This window comes from Rousettus aegyptiacus, unplaced genomic scaffold (assembly GCF_014176215.1).
Source record: "Rousettus aegyptiacus isolate mRouAeg1 unplaced genomic scaffold, mRouAeg1.p scaffold_m13_p_9, whole genome shotgun sequence".
Taxonomy (NCBI): Eukaryota; Metazoa; Chordata; class Mammalia; order Chiroptera; family Pteropodidae; genus Rousettus; species Rousettus aegyptiacus.
In genome coordinates, this window is record NW_023416312.1 from 15527203 (window position 1) to 15543770 (window position 16568).

Consider the following 16568-nt stretch of genomic DNA (forward strand, 5'->3'; position numbering starts at 1 on the left):
ATTGACTATGTTTAAGCTGTTTATAAACTTAAGTTGACTTAAAAGATCACATACCTACCTTTTAAAAGGCTTAACATAACTTTTTTTTTTCTATTGTTAAAAATATCAATTTTTCATAGTTTCTTCAGTCATATGAAGCTCATCTATATCAGGATTAGTCAATATATGTTCTTATGGATATTTGTAAAAATCTAAGAGATGTTTCCTAAGATTCATATTTAGCTAGTAATTGGGAAAAAGAAAGACACAAGAATCATATGATATTGAGTCAAAAAAACATTGTTAAATGTAGTAGGATATCTGGCACAGTGTTTCTAAATTTTAAACCAGGAGTTTCCTTCTGCTGGCAAATATATGCCTAGTCTACTATTACACTGACCTAGATTCTAGGAAAGGAGAGGAATTGAATATCGACCAAGTGTCTCATTGATTTGAGGATGCTGATACAGATGCTCACAAGAGATTTTTAGCCATATTTACTACCAGGATAATCTGCATGTGAGCAATTTATTTTTATGTGAGAGATATTAGCTTAAATGCTGTAATTTTATCCAGATAACATAAAGAGATAGAAAACTTACTGAGGCCATAGCACCAATTCCTGGGGTTCATTTAAACTTAATATGGTTAACTGTATATATTATTCTAGGCAAGAATTTATCCCCTTTTTGATGAAAGTGTAAATTTTTAGCTATTTTATTGAGAGCACACGCCCTATAAGTATAAGGACCAATTATCATGGAGCTGATGCTACAGTATTTAGGTTTTGTGGTGCTCTGGTCAATTACCTGACTGCTGACTGCAGTTTTTTGATGTCTTTGAGACTTCTAGATGCCTATACCCTGTCCTAGAGCAGAGTTCCTCAAAGTATATTCCCTAAACCAGCAGTAGCATCACCTACGAGCTTGCTATAAATGCAAATTCTCAGGACATAGTCTAGACCTACTGAATGCAAAACTCTGGAAGTGGAGTCCAGGAATACAAATTCCCATTCATGCTCAAGTCTGAAAACCACTTTCCAGAGGAGTTTAGAGGGACTCTAAACCCTTCTGTTGAGCTACAGTAAGAAACTACAATTCAAGCCTATTTTAAAGGGGCCTTGCTAAACTCCAACCCTATAGTTCCTAGTAATTCCTTGCAGAGTCCATCCAGGCAGTATGGAGTGTGTACCACCAAAGCCTTCGCTACTAGGAAATGGTTCAGGTCTTAAGAAAATCTCCACACTAGCTATGAGATATGCCATGGAATATCCAAATGAAAGACCATTCATTTATTTAATCAACAGTTATGACTTAGCGTCTATTATGCTTTAGTCACAATATCTGAGTCAAGGATCTTTTAGTCAAAGAAAGAAGATATAGACACAATAATATAATATATGGGAAAGAGATCACCTTGAACTCAGATATCAAACTCAAATTCGAAGGAAACAAACTGAATATTTAGCTGCTGGTGTTTTGACAATGGACAGCCATAACTATTTTTCAAGCTACTATAAACATAACCAGTGGTAAGGTTTTAAAAGATAATTTTTGTGACTCTATGTGGAATGGGCCAGAAGGAGAAGAAAACAGAGAAGGAAAAGCTACTAAAATATAATTATAACAACTGAGAAACGAGTATGGCCTGACTTAGGATGGAAATAGAATCCAAAGAATGGTTATGAGGTTATTAGTAATGAAAGGGATAAGTGAAACATATGCATGAAGTTTGGAGACTAAAGAAGTAAGATTGTCATGTTATTAAAATTCAAGTGAAGTAAAGGTGAAGAACAGAGATTGAGATGAGAAACTTATTTAATGAGCATGTTGAATGTAATTTGCCTGCCGAACATCAAATTAAGGGTCCAAGAAGTGGGGGACTGTTGGTAGTTCAAAAAAAAAACAAGATTGGATATCTAAATTAGGGAGATATCTACACAGAAGTGATTGTTTATGTTATGGGAAGAAAGGAAATTTCAAAGGGAAAGTAGATGGAGAGAAAAATGAAGCAGGCTATAAAAAACATCTTGAGAAATAACAAAACTTATGGGTTAGAGAAGAGATGTCCATGGAAGAGGCAGAGGAACCAGAAACAGACAGTGTCATGTAAGCAAAAATGATATCCAGTTGGAACTTAACCAGTATTGGTGGACTCTGTTCTTATTGGTATTTGTATTGATTTCATTTTCAAATATTTTGAAGCCTAGGGAAGACGAAGGGCAAAGAATGAGGATCTAGTCATTAAACATCCTAGATTTGGGCAAACTTCAGCACTTGGTAGAACTTTGTGCTAAACTGGAAGAGAACAACTTCCAAGAAAGAAAATATGTGCATGAAATTATTCTATAATGTACAATCTGGCTTAAGGAGCCCTCCTTTTGGCCCATGACCTGTGTACTACTCTTAGCGACACATTTATTCCCTAGAAATGGACTGTTGACTTGTCTACATCTTCTGCTAGACCGGAAGCTACTGACCAATATCGTAAAGAAAGTTTTAGATTTAATAGATATGGCAAGTAAGTATCTAATGAATGGACATTTTAATTAAATAATAATGGGTATTACATAACAGCTTAATTATGTGCTATTTTCTGTGATTTATTACTCAAGCAAAGTTTTTACATCAAGAAAATTGTAGACTGCTGGCATATGTGTATAGATACACTATGGCAAATATCATTATTTTTTTTTGTGAAAATTGAACTTTTTATAATATGAACAAATGGATCTCCTTTTTTTTAGTTTTTAGTTTCTTTTTTATTATGAGCACATTGGTTAACAAAATCCAGTAAGTTTCAGGTATACAATTTAACAGTAAGGCATACACACACACACACACACACACACACACACACACATATATACTGCATTGTGTATTCACTGCTCATAGTTAGATTTCTTTCTGTACAAATATATCTTGACTGAAGAATAAAGAAAATACCAAATATCAAAATATGACACATTCAGGATGATTACTATTTTCCAAAGCTTTTTTTTTACCTGAAAGCTGCTTTAAAAAAATGTTCCTCAGCTAAAATTCATTCTATAATTATAGAATGACTTCTAAATGGTTCAGGATTATCAGACTACTAAAATGAATACACACATATGGATCTCTGGAAGCGAGTTTAGTGTCTCTCAAGTCAAAAGGAGTGTCTGAAAGCCACCCAGAGCAACAGTCAAGGATGTTTCTCTGTTTTGGATGTATTATACCCCCAAGGTTTTAAATTTCTATGCCAAATACAAAGTGCATTTTGTTCTGAAATTTCGTGTTTCAATTTAACTTAATCTAATAATCAAGTAATACACCGACCATCGTCAAAGAAGCACAAAAGAGAGTTTGGAATATTGAGATATGTAGACTTAGCTTCATGACAGCTTAGAATTGAGGTGAATTATAAATTCTGAAATCACGTTCAAAAGAGAAAATCAATGAATGAGAGACTATCCAGAAGATAAATGACTTTTTGTTCTTAGAAACAACAGATGAGAAATTGTGATGTTAAACAATTAAGATAAAGGCATGATAGTAGTCATCAATATTTGAAGAATTTTCATGTTAAAAGGAGGAGAATGATGAAAGAAATATTTTAGAGCTGTTTCATTCATTTGTATTGTAATTTTCAATTCTTATGGTATAACTGATTAACATCATGAAAAATAATTAGGCAGTTTTTTACCTGCAGTATAAATGGAGATCAGTAAGCAATGTTTTTGGTTTTTTTAACAATAATTCAATATAATAATATCCTTAGTCTCAAAATCCAAGATCTAACTTCCAGTAAAAAATTAATTTTTTCAAGTTTGGTTTTATTTTTCTCCGCAACAGAAAATTAACATAGTCCACACATTCCAAACATCATTCCTCCATGGTCAAGGCAAGTGTAGTTTTCTCTTTTTATTTTCTCAATGATAAAACAATCAAAGGCAGGATTTGTTGAATGTACAATTATTTAGAATAAGCATATACTATCCAAATATGTATATTTTATAAGCAGTTAAGATTCTCTATGATCTTTGCATCAAAAATGCTGGAAGTGAGCATTTTATTGTTATTTTCATTGATTTTTGTCCTACTGCCTTCACAGTAACAACAACAAAATGAAAATATGATCCCTTATACCTCCAAATTAGTACCAGAGTATTTGGCATTATTGAATTCTTATTGAAAACTAATGAAGGCTTCTTTCTTTGGTCTCCCAGAAGTGGAATATTTGGAGATGTTTATGAAAAGAGGTGAATGTTTTCATGTTCTATTGTTTTCTTTGTAAAGTAATGACTTCAATTATACTCTGTAATGTTTTTGACAGACAATAAAGATTATGATGCATACTTATCATACACCAAAGTGGATCCTGACCAGTGGAATCAAGAGACTGGGGAAGAAGAACGCTTTGCTCTTGAAATCCTACCTGATATGCTTGAAAAGCACTATGGATATAAGTTGTTTATACCAGATAGAGATTTAATTCCAACTGGAAGTAAGTTAATGTTTTCAATTGAGAGCGTGCATATTTTTGATGTCTATCTGTGTAGTCGTCATTTTTAGAAAGAGTTTTAACTTACATTTTTTTACTTCGAAAATTGTATCTTTCAGATTATCAAGAAAAAAATATCATTATTTGTTCATAGAAACTAAGTTTCTGATACTTCTAAGGAGCTACTCCCATTGTTTTATAGAGCATCTCATGTTATAAGCCCTGACATTTAAAGAAACCAAATAAGATTTATATACCTGGAAAAAAATATTTCAAATGTTAAAAGAAGCAAAGCCCATAATCTATTCAAAGTGATCACTGGTTATTTTCATCTTAAGGTGTTACTCAACACCAATTCTCATTTAATGTATGAAAGAATCTACCAGGGCTTTTTGGAACACATGTTCAACATACTCATTCTGATAAATCCTTTTCTCTTTTGTAGCATACATTGAAGATGTAGCAAGGTGTGTAGATCAAAGCAAGCGACTGATTATTGTCATGACCCCAAATTACGTAGTCAGAAGGGGCTGGAGTATCTTTGAACTGGAGACCAGACTTCGAAACATGCTTGTGACTGGAGAAATTAAAGTGATACTAATTGAATGCAGTGAACTACGAGGAATTATGAACTACCAGGAGGTGGAGGCCCTCAAGCACACCATTAAGCTCCTGACAGTTATTAAGTGGCATGGACCAAAATGCAACAAGTTGAACTCTAAGTTCTGGAAACGTTTACAATATGAAATGCCTTTTAAGAGGATAGAACCCATTACACACGAGCAGGCTTTAGATGTTAGTGAGCAGGGCCCTTTCGGGGAGCTGCAGACTGTCTCGGCCATTTCCATGGCTGCAGCCACCTCCACAGCTCTAGCCACTGCCCATCCAGATCTCCGTTCCACCTTTCACAATACGTACCATTCACAAATGCGTCAGAAACACTACTACCGAAGCTATGAGTATGACGTACCTCCTACCGGCACCCTGCCTCTTACCTCCATAGGAAATCAGCATACCTATTGTAACATCCCTATGACACTCATCAATGGGCAGCGGCCACAGACAAAATCGAGCAGGGAGCAGAATCCAGATGAGGCCCACACAAACAGTGCCATCCTGCCGCTGTTGCCAAGGGAGACCAGTATATCCAGTGTGATTTGGTGACAGAAAAACAAGGGACACAACGTCCCTGGGAGCTTGAGTAGAGTCTGCAGTCCAGTGCCTGGAACTAAATCCTCGACTGCTGCTGTTAAAAACATGCATTACAATCTCTAGAACACGAGGAAAAACAGGGTCTTGTACATATGTTTTTTGCAATTTCTTTGTAGCATCAGTGTTCCTGTTTTACCATGTCTCTTATCCACCACATTTTTTGACTTTGTTTTATATGTCATTGGAATTTGTAAATTTACATTTTTTTAAAGAAGAGACTTATATATAGATAGAATACCCTTTTTTGCTTCATTAGTTTAGTTTTAGAACGGGCTTTATTTCCTTTTCTTGATTTTATTTTGCTTTTAACATTTCCTTGGGGTGCTTGGACAAATCTATCCACTGGGACAAGGAGCACCGGATCCTCTCTTGGGTTCTGCCTAGGATCAGCAGGGCCACGTAGGCCTTCAAAGAGCAGTGCAATGAATGCCAGCATTGCCAGTTGGGGGAAAAAAAAGATGAAAAGAACACTTGTTCATAGGAGAGCCCCGCCAATCAGAGCCCTGAATCTCTTCCTTGTCCTGCCTCATTCCCTACCTCTACCCTTCTAATGGCGGCATGATGTGTAAACTCTGAGGAGGGGTGGTGGTGAGTCTAACTGTCTTAACATTTAATTCACTGCTCATCAGAATACACTCCAGACCCAAAAGTGTGCTAGTAGTGACTACTACGGTGTGCTAAGAAGAAAAGATCAAGGGCATGAAAATGGGGGAGAGAGTGTTTTTTTTTCCATTTTTTAAATGAGTTAACGTACCCTTATATAAATAAATAAATAAATAAATAGATATATATATATATATATATAAACATACAACAACAACAAAAAAATAACAAAAAAAGAAAAAAAGAAAAAACAAAACAAAAAAAATCAAGCCCTATATTTGATCACTTCCTGGAAAGGCATGAATGTGTTTGTGGCTGTTTTTGTTTAATATTCTACTTCCTCTTTTCTCTCTATATTTTTTCTGCAAATGATATTATGTGCAAACGCCAGGCAAGTTAACTCAAAAGGGTGAATTAACACAAGTCAAAATGAAATTTACCTTGAAGGCTTCCAAACCAAAGGGAAGGACAGGATGTGTCATCAAATATGTTTTGTCACCTTGTATTATACAAAATGTTATTTTCTAAAGAGTCAGAAAAAATCTGTGAAACTTATTATGGGGTCTCCTTGTATTTAAATGTTAATTCACTGTATTTAATTTTCAATGATACATTCAGAAGCAAGTGTTTGGTTTCAGTTTGTGAACATAAGCAACACTTATTCATATCAAGTGTTTAAATAAGAACTCAGGAGGTTAAACCTACAAAAATCAGTACTTTCAAAATAAATGTTATTTACAAAAAGTAGTTTTTAAATTAGGTGAGAAAAGTGTTTAAAATAATTACTTTTACTGTATAAAGAATCATTTTATTTTAACTGTATAGCTCTATCTTTCAGAAACAGAAAGCTGATGCTCCCAGGAAATTCATCCCAACTATGTAGCTTTATGTTTGAAATCAGTGACATAAACAGCTAATATGTATTTATGTTGAAGGTAATGCAAAATCAGTCATTAAAGGAATTTGCAGAGGGCAGATTGTTAAAGGGGAAATATTACCTAAATAGCTTTTAGTTTAATAAAATGAATGTGATGAAAACACTGATAATAGAACTTATACATTACTTTAGTGATTCTTGTAGGAACTTTCATTCCAGTCATCGTCTGTGGGCTTGTGTAGTGACTATTGTATGTTCAGTTTATTCCAACCACCATATAATGAGAAAACAATTTTACGGTTTTGGTCACAATAGTAAGATGTGAGTTAGCCACAAAAAAAGTGTAAATTTCAATAGAGTTCACTAGGGAGGGTAAAATTGAATTGCAAATGTATAAGGTATGAGTATAAAAATTTTGTAACAATACAACAGTCTCAGTATTTGTGTGACAAGGTAAAGGAGCCTTGGGATGTGCATTAATTTTTATTTGCTTAAGAAAATGTTTATTTCCCTGACAACTCTCCTGGGTCCTTCTCTACAATCTGTTCTTTATACCCGTGCTCCTCCTGGACCTGTGTCACTTTTTTCACAAACCAGAACTGAAGCTGCAAGGATATATAAACTTTAAGGTCAGCTTTGCACATTGGGTTATTTTCAGAATCCAAGAAGGCCATTGTTTACTATGTACTATGGACACCTGTCAGGGACTGGTGGCAGTGAACCTCATTGGACTGGATTCTAGATTCCCCTAGTGCTCAGAAAATTGTAAACATGGCAATGGCCTGGTTTATTTTTTTTTATCTTTTTAAGTGCACGATGGAAGTGTGGAATAAATGTAGAGGAAGATATCAAACCATAGTCATATTTTAGGCATCCATAGGTGTTAATTTAGCTGCCTTGAGAGTACATTTTTTGTTCTATTTTTTAGTGTAGATTTAAGCACTTTGAATAGCATGATTCAGGGATCGATGGGTAATATTTGATATTCTCACAACTTAAGAAACTTTTTTTCTAATGTTTTGTCATATTTTTAAAAAATGAAATAAATTGAGAAGCGATCTATGGCTTTAGAAACATTCCTCCCAAGTATTCCTCTATCAGCTCCATGTGAGAACAAATGAAGGAACTGCCATGTGTTCATGTGCTCTATGTTTAACAAAAGTTATGTTAGAACTCACAATAAAAGCAGAAAAATGTATTTTCCTTAGTGCTTAGGTTTCATCCTTCTCTTTTTTTGGTGGGGACTATGGGGGATAAGAATATTCTAGTTGTAGAAACACAGTTGAAAATGTGACTATGTTAGCCAAGCTGAGGGAGAGAATGGGCTTCTGGACTTGGACATGTGTGGTGTTTGGTATTGCCTGTTTTTCAGCCATCACTGCTCAGGCTCCAAGTGACACATTATGGATTCAAGAGTTCACCTGGTTCTTTAATGTTACCTCTAATTGCTGCCTATGAGCGTCCTACCCTTTATACTGGTGCTCAGATCTTTGATCATCTCATTTGAAATCCATCCCTTAGATCTCCTGTGGGCAGAGAAGAAATTTGTATCTCATGCAACCAGCCACTTTAAGTTTAGATTAATTCTATGAAATAAACCCAAGACACAATGAGTTAAGAAACCCGAACCTACTATACTTATATAGCTAAACACCTGATTGTTCAAACAACCATTTTGTGCTTATTACTTTCTTTATAATACATATGTTTGAACCCTATCAACTTAAATAGCTAGATGTTTGTTAATTTCTTTATTATTTAGTATTTCATAACCAGAAAAAAATATTAACTGAGAGCCAACCCATAAACTCTGTGCTTTGTTTATCCTAGAAGTCATTAACTTTGACAGATATCATTTATGTAAATTAAGATCACCATTTCTAGGAAAACATTAATTCATACATTGGTAAATTATTTTATGATTCGGGAATTATATCCTTTTTCTAAGAGGTATTTTTTTATCCTGTGCTTAAATTTTTTCTTTTTTAAATTTGGTTTAGGTTTATATCATTAGTCCCAGAAGAAAGCTTATTGAAATTCAAAAGAGACTGTTGGTATTGTACAAGTGAAATGACTGAATGGAACTAAGAATACAGAGACACCGAAGAGGAAAATTCCTTATTGTCTCTAACCTGAACTTGCTTGGCCATTATTCTCATTATTGTCATAGTTGATTAAGAGAGGGGAAGTATTATTAAATGGGTTACAGATGCTACCTACGGTCACATATTACCTAGCACTGAAGATTTTTTTAACAACATATACAGTTATTACAAAGAGATGATGGTGCAACTGAGTTCCCTAAAAGAAGCTTGTCCATGGAAGCAGGGCTATTCCTTGCCTTTTCATGAACACTTCCCACTTTGTTGTTCCGAGCAAAAAAGGTAACTGACAGTCAAATTTTGATTACCCTTAACAACAGACCTTAAACTTCGACTCAGGGAAACATTGAGTCTATTAAAAAAGATTAAAAGAGATAATGAAGTCCTTGAAGTTCCAGACAAAATTGTGAATGTGTGCGAAACTGTTTTCCTGGATGTAAAGTCTTAAAGGCATCCATCCTCTAAAAACCTATTGATATTTGAATTTAGAGCATATTCTCAGAAACTGGCATTTAGATAAACTACACATCTTATAGGCACTGATATGGCTGCTATTCCTCACCTTCATTCATGAAAATTCAGGGGATGCTTATTCTTTTAACAAACAAAAGCAGTTCCTCTTCTAGCATGATCCAATTTATGGGAGACTTGGTTTATAGTGAGGAAAAACTTTGATGACAAGTAATTTGTGCCCAGATAAATGAAGATTGACTTACTATTACTATGATAGTTCACTCATTTCTTAATTTACTTGAGAGATAGTTTGGGGGAATGTGAAATCATGTAACTTGACATGATGCCTATTACATTAAACTTTATCATTTGGATTTAACCTTGTTTCCTAAAAAGTAAGAAGAATTAATCTGGTATAGGAGTAGAAGAAACAACCATTCAACATGCTTTTCCAAAGGGACCCAGTTTCCTTGTGTCAAGATTTTGGATTTGTTATATACTTGGTTTTCAGCAATTGTGCTTTTTGCCAGTTTCAGGACTTATGCTATAATTTGGGGGCAATATGAAGAATTTTGAGAATAAACTGAAGTGAAGTGGTCATTTAAAGTTTTACTTTTTAGTCATGATTGGCAACAAGGTGATAGTTTGTGTTACGTTAATAATTAAGATATAAGGAGCTGTAAGAACTAAATTCGAGTAAAGAGAGATGATGATGAGTTAATCCTAATCCTAATCTTATGTGTTTTGTCATCATTAAACTTCACTAAAAAGAAGGAACTCAGCTATAATCTTCCATTGAGCATCATTTCTTCCTTCCAGGCTTAGAATACAAAACATCTCTCCATTACATACATATACAATATATAAAAATGAAAATTTCTTTCTGCCCTTTAGTACATAGTTTTCCATCCACTATCTTCAATGATCCATCCCCTAGGACCCACAGCCTGAAAATTTTTTTCTAACAAAGACAATCATTCTAAATCATTCCACTGTATTCTCCTCACAACTAAATAAATAGAAAGTAAAACTGCACATGAACTAGAGACTATTACATGCAATATTGATGTTGTGTAAATTTCAATCTTCATAGTCCAGATAACCTTAAATTCCAAAGAGCATGCTGGTCATTAAAGAAAAATGTTTAATGTAAAATGACTTGTTAAATTGTACATGAACATATGGCAAAGTAAATTGAATCTGTCCAATGAGAGACTAAATTTGGGGAGATCAGATGTGAGTATTTTAGGTTAATTCTCAACTGAGATGAAGTCACATCTTTATGTTAGCGTACACAGACAGTTGTCTATATGCCCTTTGCAGCATATGCTCCTGGTAACTAGAATCCTTAGTGTGTTCTTTCCACCAAAGTAGTGGAGATATGTTCATATAATCTGCTATTGAATTGTAAAAACTTTTACATTTTCAGAGTTTGAAGAAACCCAAATAGGAAAGTGAATTTAGTCATTTTTCTCTGCTGGTGTTCAAGTCAAAGGTTAAACACAGACACTCAGATATGTTCAACAGTCAGTAAAAAGTGCATTTACATAGTATTTCCCTTTAGTTTTGCCTACCATCTTTGATTTTGTACAATCTAGAATGTATGTAACTCATGTGTAGGTGATGGAGGAGCTCCTTTTTTTTCTTAGAATACTTACAATTATATATTTGGTTTTGCTTTGACTAGCAATAGGAAAATAGACAAATACAAGTGTAAAAATGAGAAATTTTAAACTTGAATTATAATTTGTGTTTTATAGTCGTTTCATAAGTCTGTTGCTCTCTATGAGTATGCTCTCTATATATCCTGTAAAAATAAATTTATATGTTACATAGAAATTCAAGAAATTAAATTATTTATTAAGCTACAAATGTTTCTTCTGGTTTCTACCTGATCATAGATGAAAATAAATTAATAATGTGTTGTTGGAACATATGTAAGTACCTTCGTTGATTTAATAACTCTTATTATATGTTTCTTTCCCTCTCTATGTCTGTATAAGCTTATAACTCTTAGACTTAATTCTTATTATGCGTGTGAAGAAAGGGGCTTAAGAGATGCCCAGTTGGCCGAACAAAAAGAAATACCATGTCGAAAAGTCAGGTCCACTTACAATCCCTCTCTTTTCCTTCACTACTGGATTATGGAAAGGTTCGAATCACAAACTTGATCACTTAAAAGTTATCACATTAATGATCTTTTCAAGGTAAAATCCTGCATTTTTCCCTCACCTACTTCATAAAATTCTTTGAGAAACAAATGAAAGACATTATAACGTGAGTCCTCTTTGCTGTTTCTCTTCCTTACTTCTTGATCCCCAGGTATTTTATTCCTTTCTTTTTAAGGTACTACTCACATAATGACCTTAAAATAAATTCTCCTCAGGTAATATTTTTAAATAACCAAGATCTTTAGTCATCTTATTTTTCTACTCTGTTTGCACCTGCTTGTAGTACACAGTCATTCTGAAAGGGAAATATTTTTAGCTTTTTCACTTTATGGTAAAGATAAATAAACTTAACTATTTACTTATTTCTGGAGAGGGGAATGGTAATAAATCTTCCCGTCCCAAACATAACAAGTGAACAACCATAAACCACTTAGAATGAATGGACTGTGTAGGCAGAATTCATATCTTAGGACAGCCTTTTAAGAAACACATCAAAAATGAAGCAGAATTAAATTATCAAAATGGAAAGTAATATATTTTTTAAAAAACATAAGGTTAGTTCAGGTTGAATTTCAAAGTAATTAATATATTTAAAATTTCATGAAGTCATTTCTACCTCAGTAGGGTTTTTCAATGTGAAAAAATAACTTCTACTGAAGAAGTAAAATGTTATATGGATTATGACTCAGTGTATAATTTCCATATTGTATTTTAAATTTGAATCATAGGATCTGACCCATTAAACATATCAGGAGACAACTCCCTATTTGAAGACTATTTGGGGACTATTTGTGCACCTAACACACACACACACACACACACACACACACACACACACACACACAACTTCTCGGGAACTTTCAATTACACTCATATTATTGACAGGTGGTTAAAAGATTCATATTCACAAAACATCTTATTTGTTTCTAGAAGATTCCTAATTGACATCATATCTATACTTATTGGAAAAATAAAAACAGAAAATGAGGCAAATATTCAAAGAATTAAAATAATAACGACCCAAACACTTACTGCTGTGGTATTTTTTAGCTTTTATGTATGGCCTATAAGAGTAATTCAAACAAATTCCTTTTTTAAATTCAAATTTTGAATCAATATTTAATGCCCAGTAATACTAATAATGTGTGTGGGATAAGTTATTAAGGACAGAGAACATCTAAATTTGACAAACATTTTACCAATTGTTTGCTTAAATTGGAGATTTTCATCCCAATCGTGTTAATTGGTTTTAAATGGTATACATAAGGAGGTTTTTATTTGAATAGTTACATGTGCTTGATTTAAAATGTGTTAGAATTTTTAAAAAACTTTAGTACATACTTGACTTTATGGGTAGTATTTCTAGTTCTGCTTACATGGTATAATGATATATACTTACATGATTTAAATAAAATATAGGTAAATAATAGACTAGGAAAGGTGATAAATGGCAAAAGTCATCAAGATGGTTCACCAAAAAAAAGTGGATAATGGAAATACTGCTAAGGCAGTCGAATTTCTTCTGGGGAAAAACTAATAAAAGGTAAAACATCCTACTTCTGGGGGAAAAAAACAATAAAAAACAAAACATCCCAAAAAAAACAAAGCAGTAGAACATGCTAAGAGCCTATATAAATGACAAACAGAACTGTAAAATTATGAAAATCGATACCTGGTTTAAATTACACCATTAAATATCTCAGTTCTCCTATTGTCCTTGGCAATAAAGAACTGTTTACACACTTATGAACTGGAAAGGAAAACCGGACTCTGAATGAAAATCCTTTCTTAAGTAGTCCCAGGGTGAACAAAGAACCATTTCTCAGCATGCTTTTCTAAAATAAAATGAGAACTTGATTGCTAAACATGGTAATGTGTGAAGAGAAATTATGATTTTTTTTTGGCATGCTTATACTGTGACATAAAGGTTAGACAAGAGGTGAAATTGTTCTTTCACAGCATCTTCTAGTGGGCCTACTAGTAATAGTCCTAAAACCTATGTGTAATTAGAATCACTCAGGAAGGTTTCAAAAGTCTCAAAGTTTCAGAAATTCAGAAAAAAACTAATCTGGGGTTTGTCCCCATTGTTAGGTGGTATTATTATTATTATTATTATTATTATTATTATTATTATTATATAAACCCTTCAGGTGATTCTATAAGACAGAGTTGAAAACCAAACAGGTAGGTTTCAAATTTTAGGCTTCAGAATAATTGACTGGAAAGCTTGTTAAAAATGGAAATTCTAATGGAACTACAAATAGTACCAGGGTGGGACCCAGAATCTACTCACTTAACAGGCTTCCAGGTGATTTTAATGTAGAAGCCCAAAGACCGCTTTTTGACAAACACAGGTATAGGATTTGTTGTTTCTGTCATTACAACTCTTTGAAATACAAAATTAAAGTTTGCAGAGGATGAATTTCACCATAAACTGAATCTTTCTTCTTAAACAATTCCTCCCAATTTGCTCCTCAGAACTCCAAATGAAGAAGTCCTAAAAAAAAACTGAACTATATAGACAATTACACTTTGAGAATATTTCAGAAAGAAGGGGGAAAGAACTAGTCAAGAAAACTGAGTCCAAATTTGTTATGAAATGCATGACTTCAAAAAGTAAATCCACCATCATAGAAGAAAAAGTGAGCTAATTAACAGTTGTGTTAATTAAAAACACACCTTCCAAGAGAATACAGGTCTACTCTCACTTCTGTTTCTGTTAAGGAGGAAAAATAGTAAAATTAGGGATATCCCCAAAGATACTGGTTATGAAAGTAAACATATCAATATCAAAATTTTTTAATTAGTTAGACTTGATTAACAATTATTTTCCCTCACAATAACAATGAATTTATGAAAAGATGAACTCCAATGAAGATTTTTCCAAATGTCCTTTAACTTAAAATCACTTGTAGCATTTGTTAATGGCATGGGTTACTTGCTCACACTCCAAAACAATTGAACCCTAGAAAATTTTTATGATTATGTAATTTGGGGATCCCTAGTGAATAACATAAAGTCCAAGACTGTATTCATGCAGTACTAATAAATTTACTTAATTTTATGTAGGTTAAGTTAAATGGATCATCTTGCATTTTTTCAGCAAAATGACAACCTAATCAACAATGACAAACCAGTTGGTTCTTTATTTCACATCTCAGTCACTTATTCTGATGATATATTGCCAGCCACATATATTTATCTCACTGAGCTAATGTTGATCTTTATGTCCCTTGTTATATCAGAAATGACTACCAGTGATAAGGTTGCTAGCTTCTGTTTCTTAAGATGAATGTCCTGTTTGATGTCTGATTCTCATAACTAATCTTGTCACTAATCCTAAGTGCATATATGAAGGGCATGGCTGTTGTTAGTTGAGAGAAAATATTCTTATACATTCTAGAGAATTGGTTTAAGTTTTTCTACCCATATGCTAGTTCCTTCCAGTGTAGGCCCTCTTACCATCTAGGGTTTTATAACACTAGATAATCCAAAAAATAATGTTCAATAGTAGAATTTTATTGAATGCAAATATAACCTTAAAATTTTTACACTCAAGTGAAGGAGACAATGTACCAATTGAGCATGATTTATTTCCAGAACATCTTCTGGACAGCGACAGTTCAAAACAGTAAACTTTGACAACACGAAGCATTTAGCGTGCCAAATTATATGTGAGTGCGTGTGTTATCTGCATGCCCTCTCATTAAAAACACATTATCTATACATTTATAAAAGCTCGATCCATATATGTGCTACGTTAAATAAATAGTTATATGAATTTCCAAGATAATGTACTGCATCAGGAAATTACCCAGTGAATCATTTTTGCACAAGCTAAAAATAAATACCAAGATTTCTGTTCAACTAACTTTTCTTTAAGGACATGCATTTTATCTTAAAGGAGAGAGTCAGCTCATTCTTGCTTTTCCCATAAAAATTTTGTGATAGTTTCCATTTGTTACTTTTTTCATTAGGTGGTAGCCCTGAATTATTTATTTATAAAAAAAATGAGGAAGGTGAGGTATTATACTCAGCGACTATCATAAGAAAAGCTTATGAAAGCACCAAAGTTATTACCATGGGTTTCTAACTTTTAGTCTATGCTATTTTTCAGGGCTATGAAATAACTTATTTTTTCAGATTCCATTTAAATTATGTCCTTAGCAAATAACATGTCTTCAGCAAAGCCTAACTTTAGAAACACAGTTACTGATAAGATTTCTTTTTAGTTTTACTTTACAGAATCTGAGCCATCACTGAAATGCAATAAAAACAACAGAATTAAGTAAATTTACAACTGATGATCTTATGAGTACTGCATTCTAAATAACCTGTGCTATTAGGTGACCTTGTATTCATAGTCATCTTCACGGGCATCTGAATAACATGTATATTTTGTAAGAAAATTGGACATGCAATGAGAAATTACAAGGAGAGGATAGCAGAGATTCCTGCTGGTGTAACATTAGAAAAGTAGACATTTGTGTTGATATCTCTAAAGATTTTAGCTATGGCTTATAGGTAAGACTATATAACCAATTGTAGCAAGAATAACATACTTAGTATTTTGTGCTTTCATTTTTAAGAGGGAAGATCACTCACTAAATATGAATGCTGCATATGTTAGTAATAGAGATAGTGATTTTGTAATTTTTATTGCACTTGCCTTAAATTTTTTCCAAAAAG

At 33.3% G+C, this 16568-nt stretch overlaps 1 protein-coding gene across 6 annotated transcripts in view; it reads left to right on the forward strand.

Annotated features, from left to right (window-relative positions):
• IL1RAPL1 (interleukin 1 receptor accessory protein like 1) overlaps positions 1-6498 on the forward strand; it is a 1213847-nt gene extending 1207349 nt beyond the window's left edge. For all 6 annotated transcript variants that reach the window (XM_016159491.2, XM_016159489.2, XM_036226767.1 and 3 more), the window contains 2 exons: positions 4294-4464; positions 4907-6498. In XM_016159491.2, coding sequence (XP_016014977.1) covers positions 4294-4464; positions 4907-5625 — 890 coding nt within the window. In that variant the 3' untranslated portion in view covers positions 5626-6498. The remainder of the gene's footprint in view (positions 1-4293; positions 4465-4906) is intronic.
• The last annotated feature ends 10070 nt before the right edge of the window (positions 6499-16568 follow it).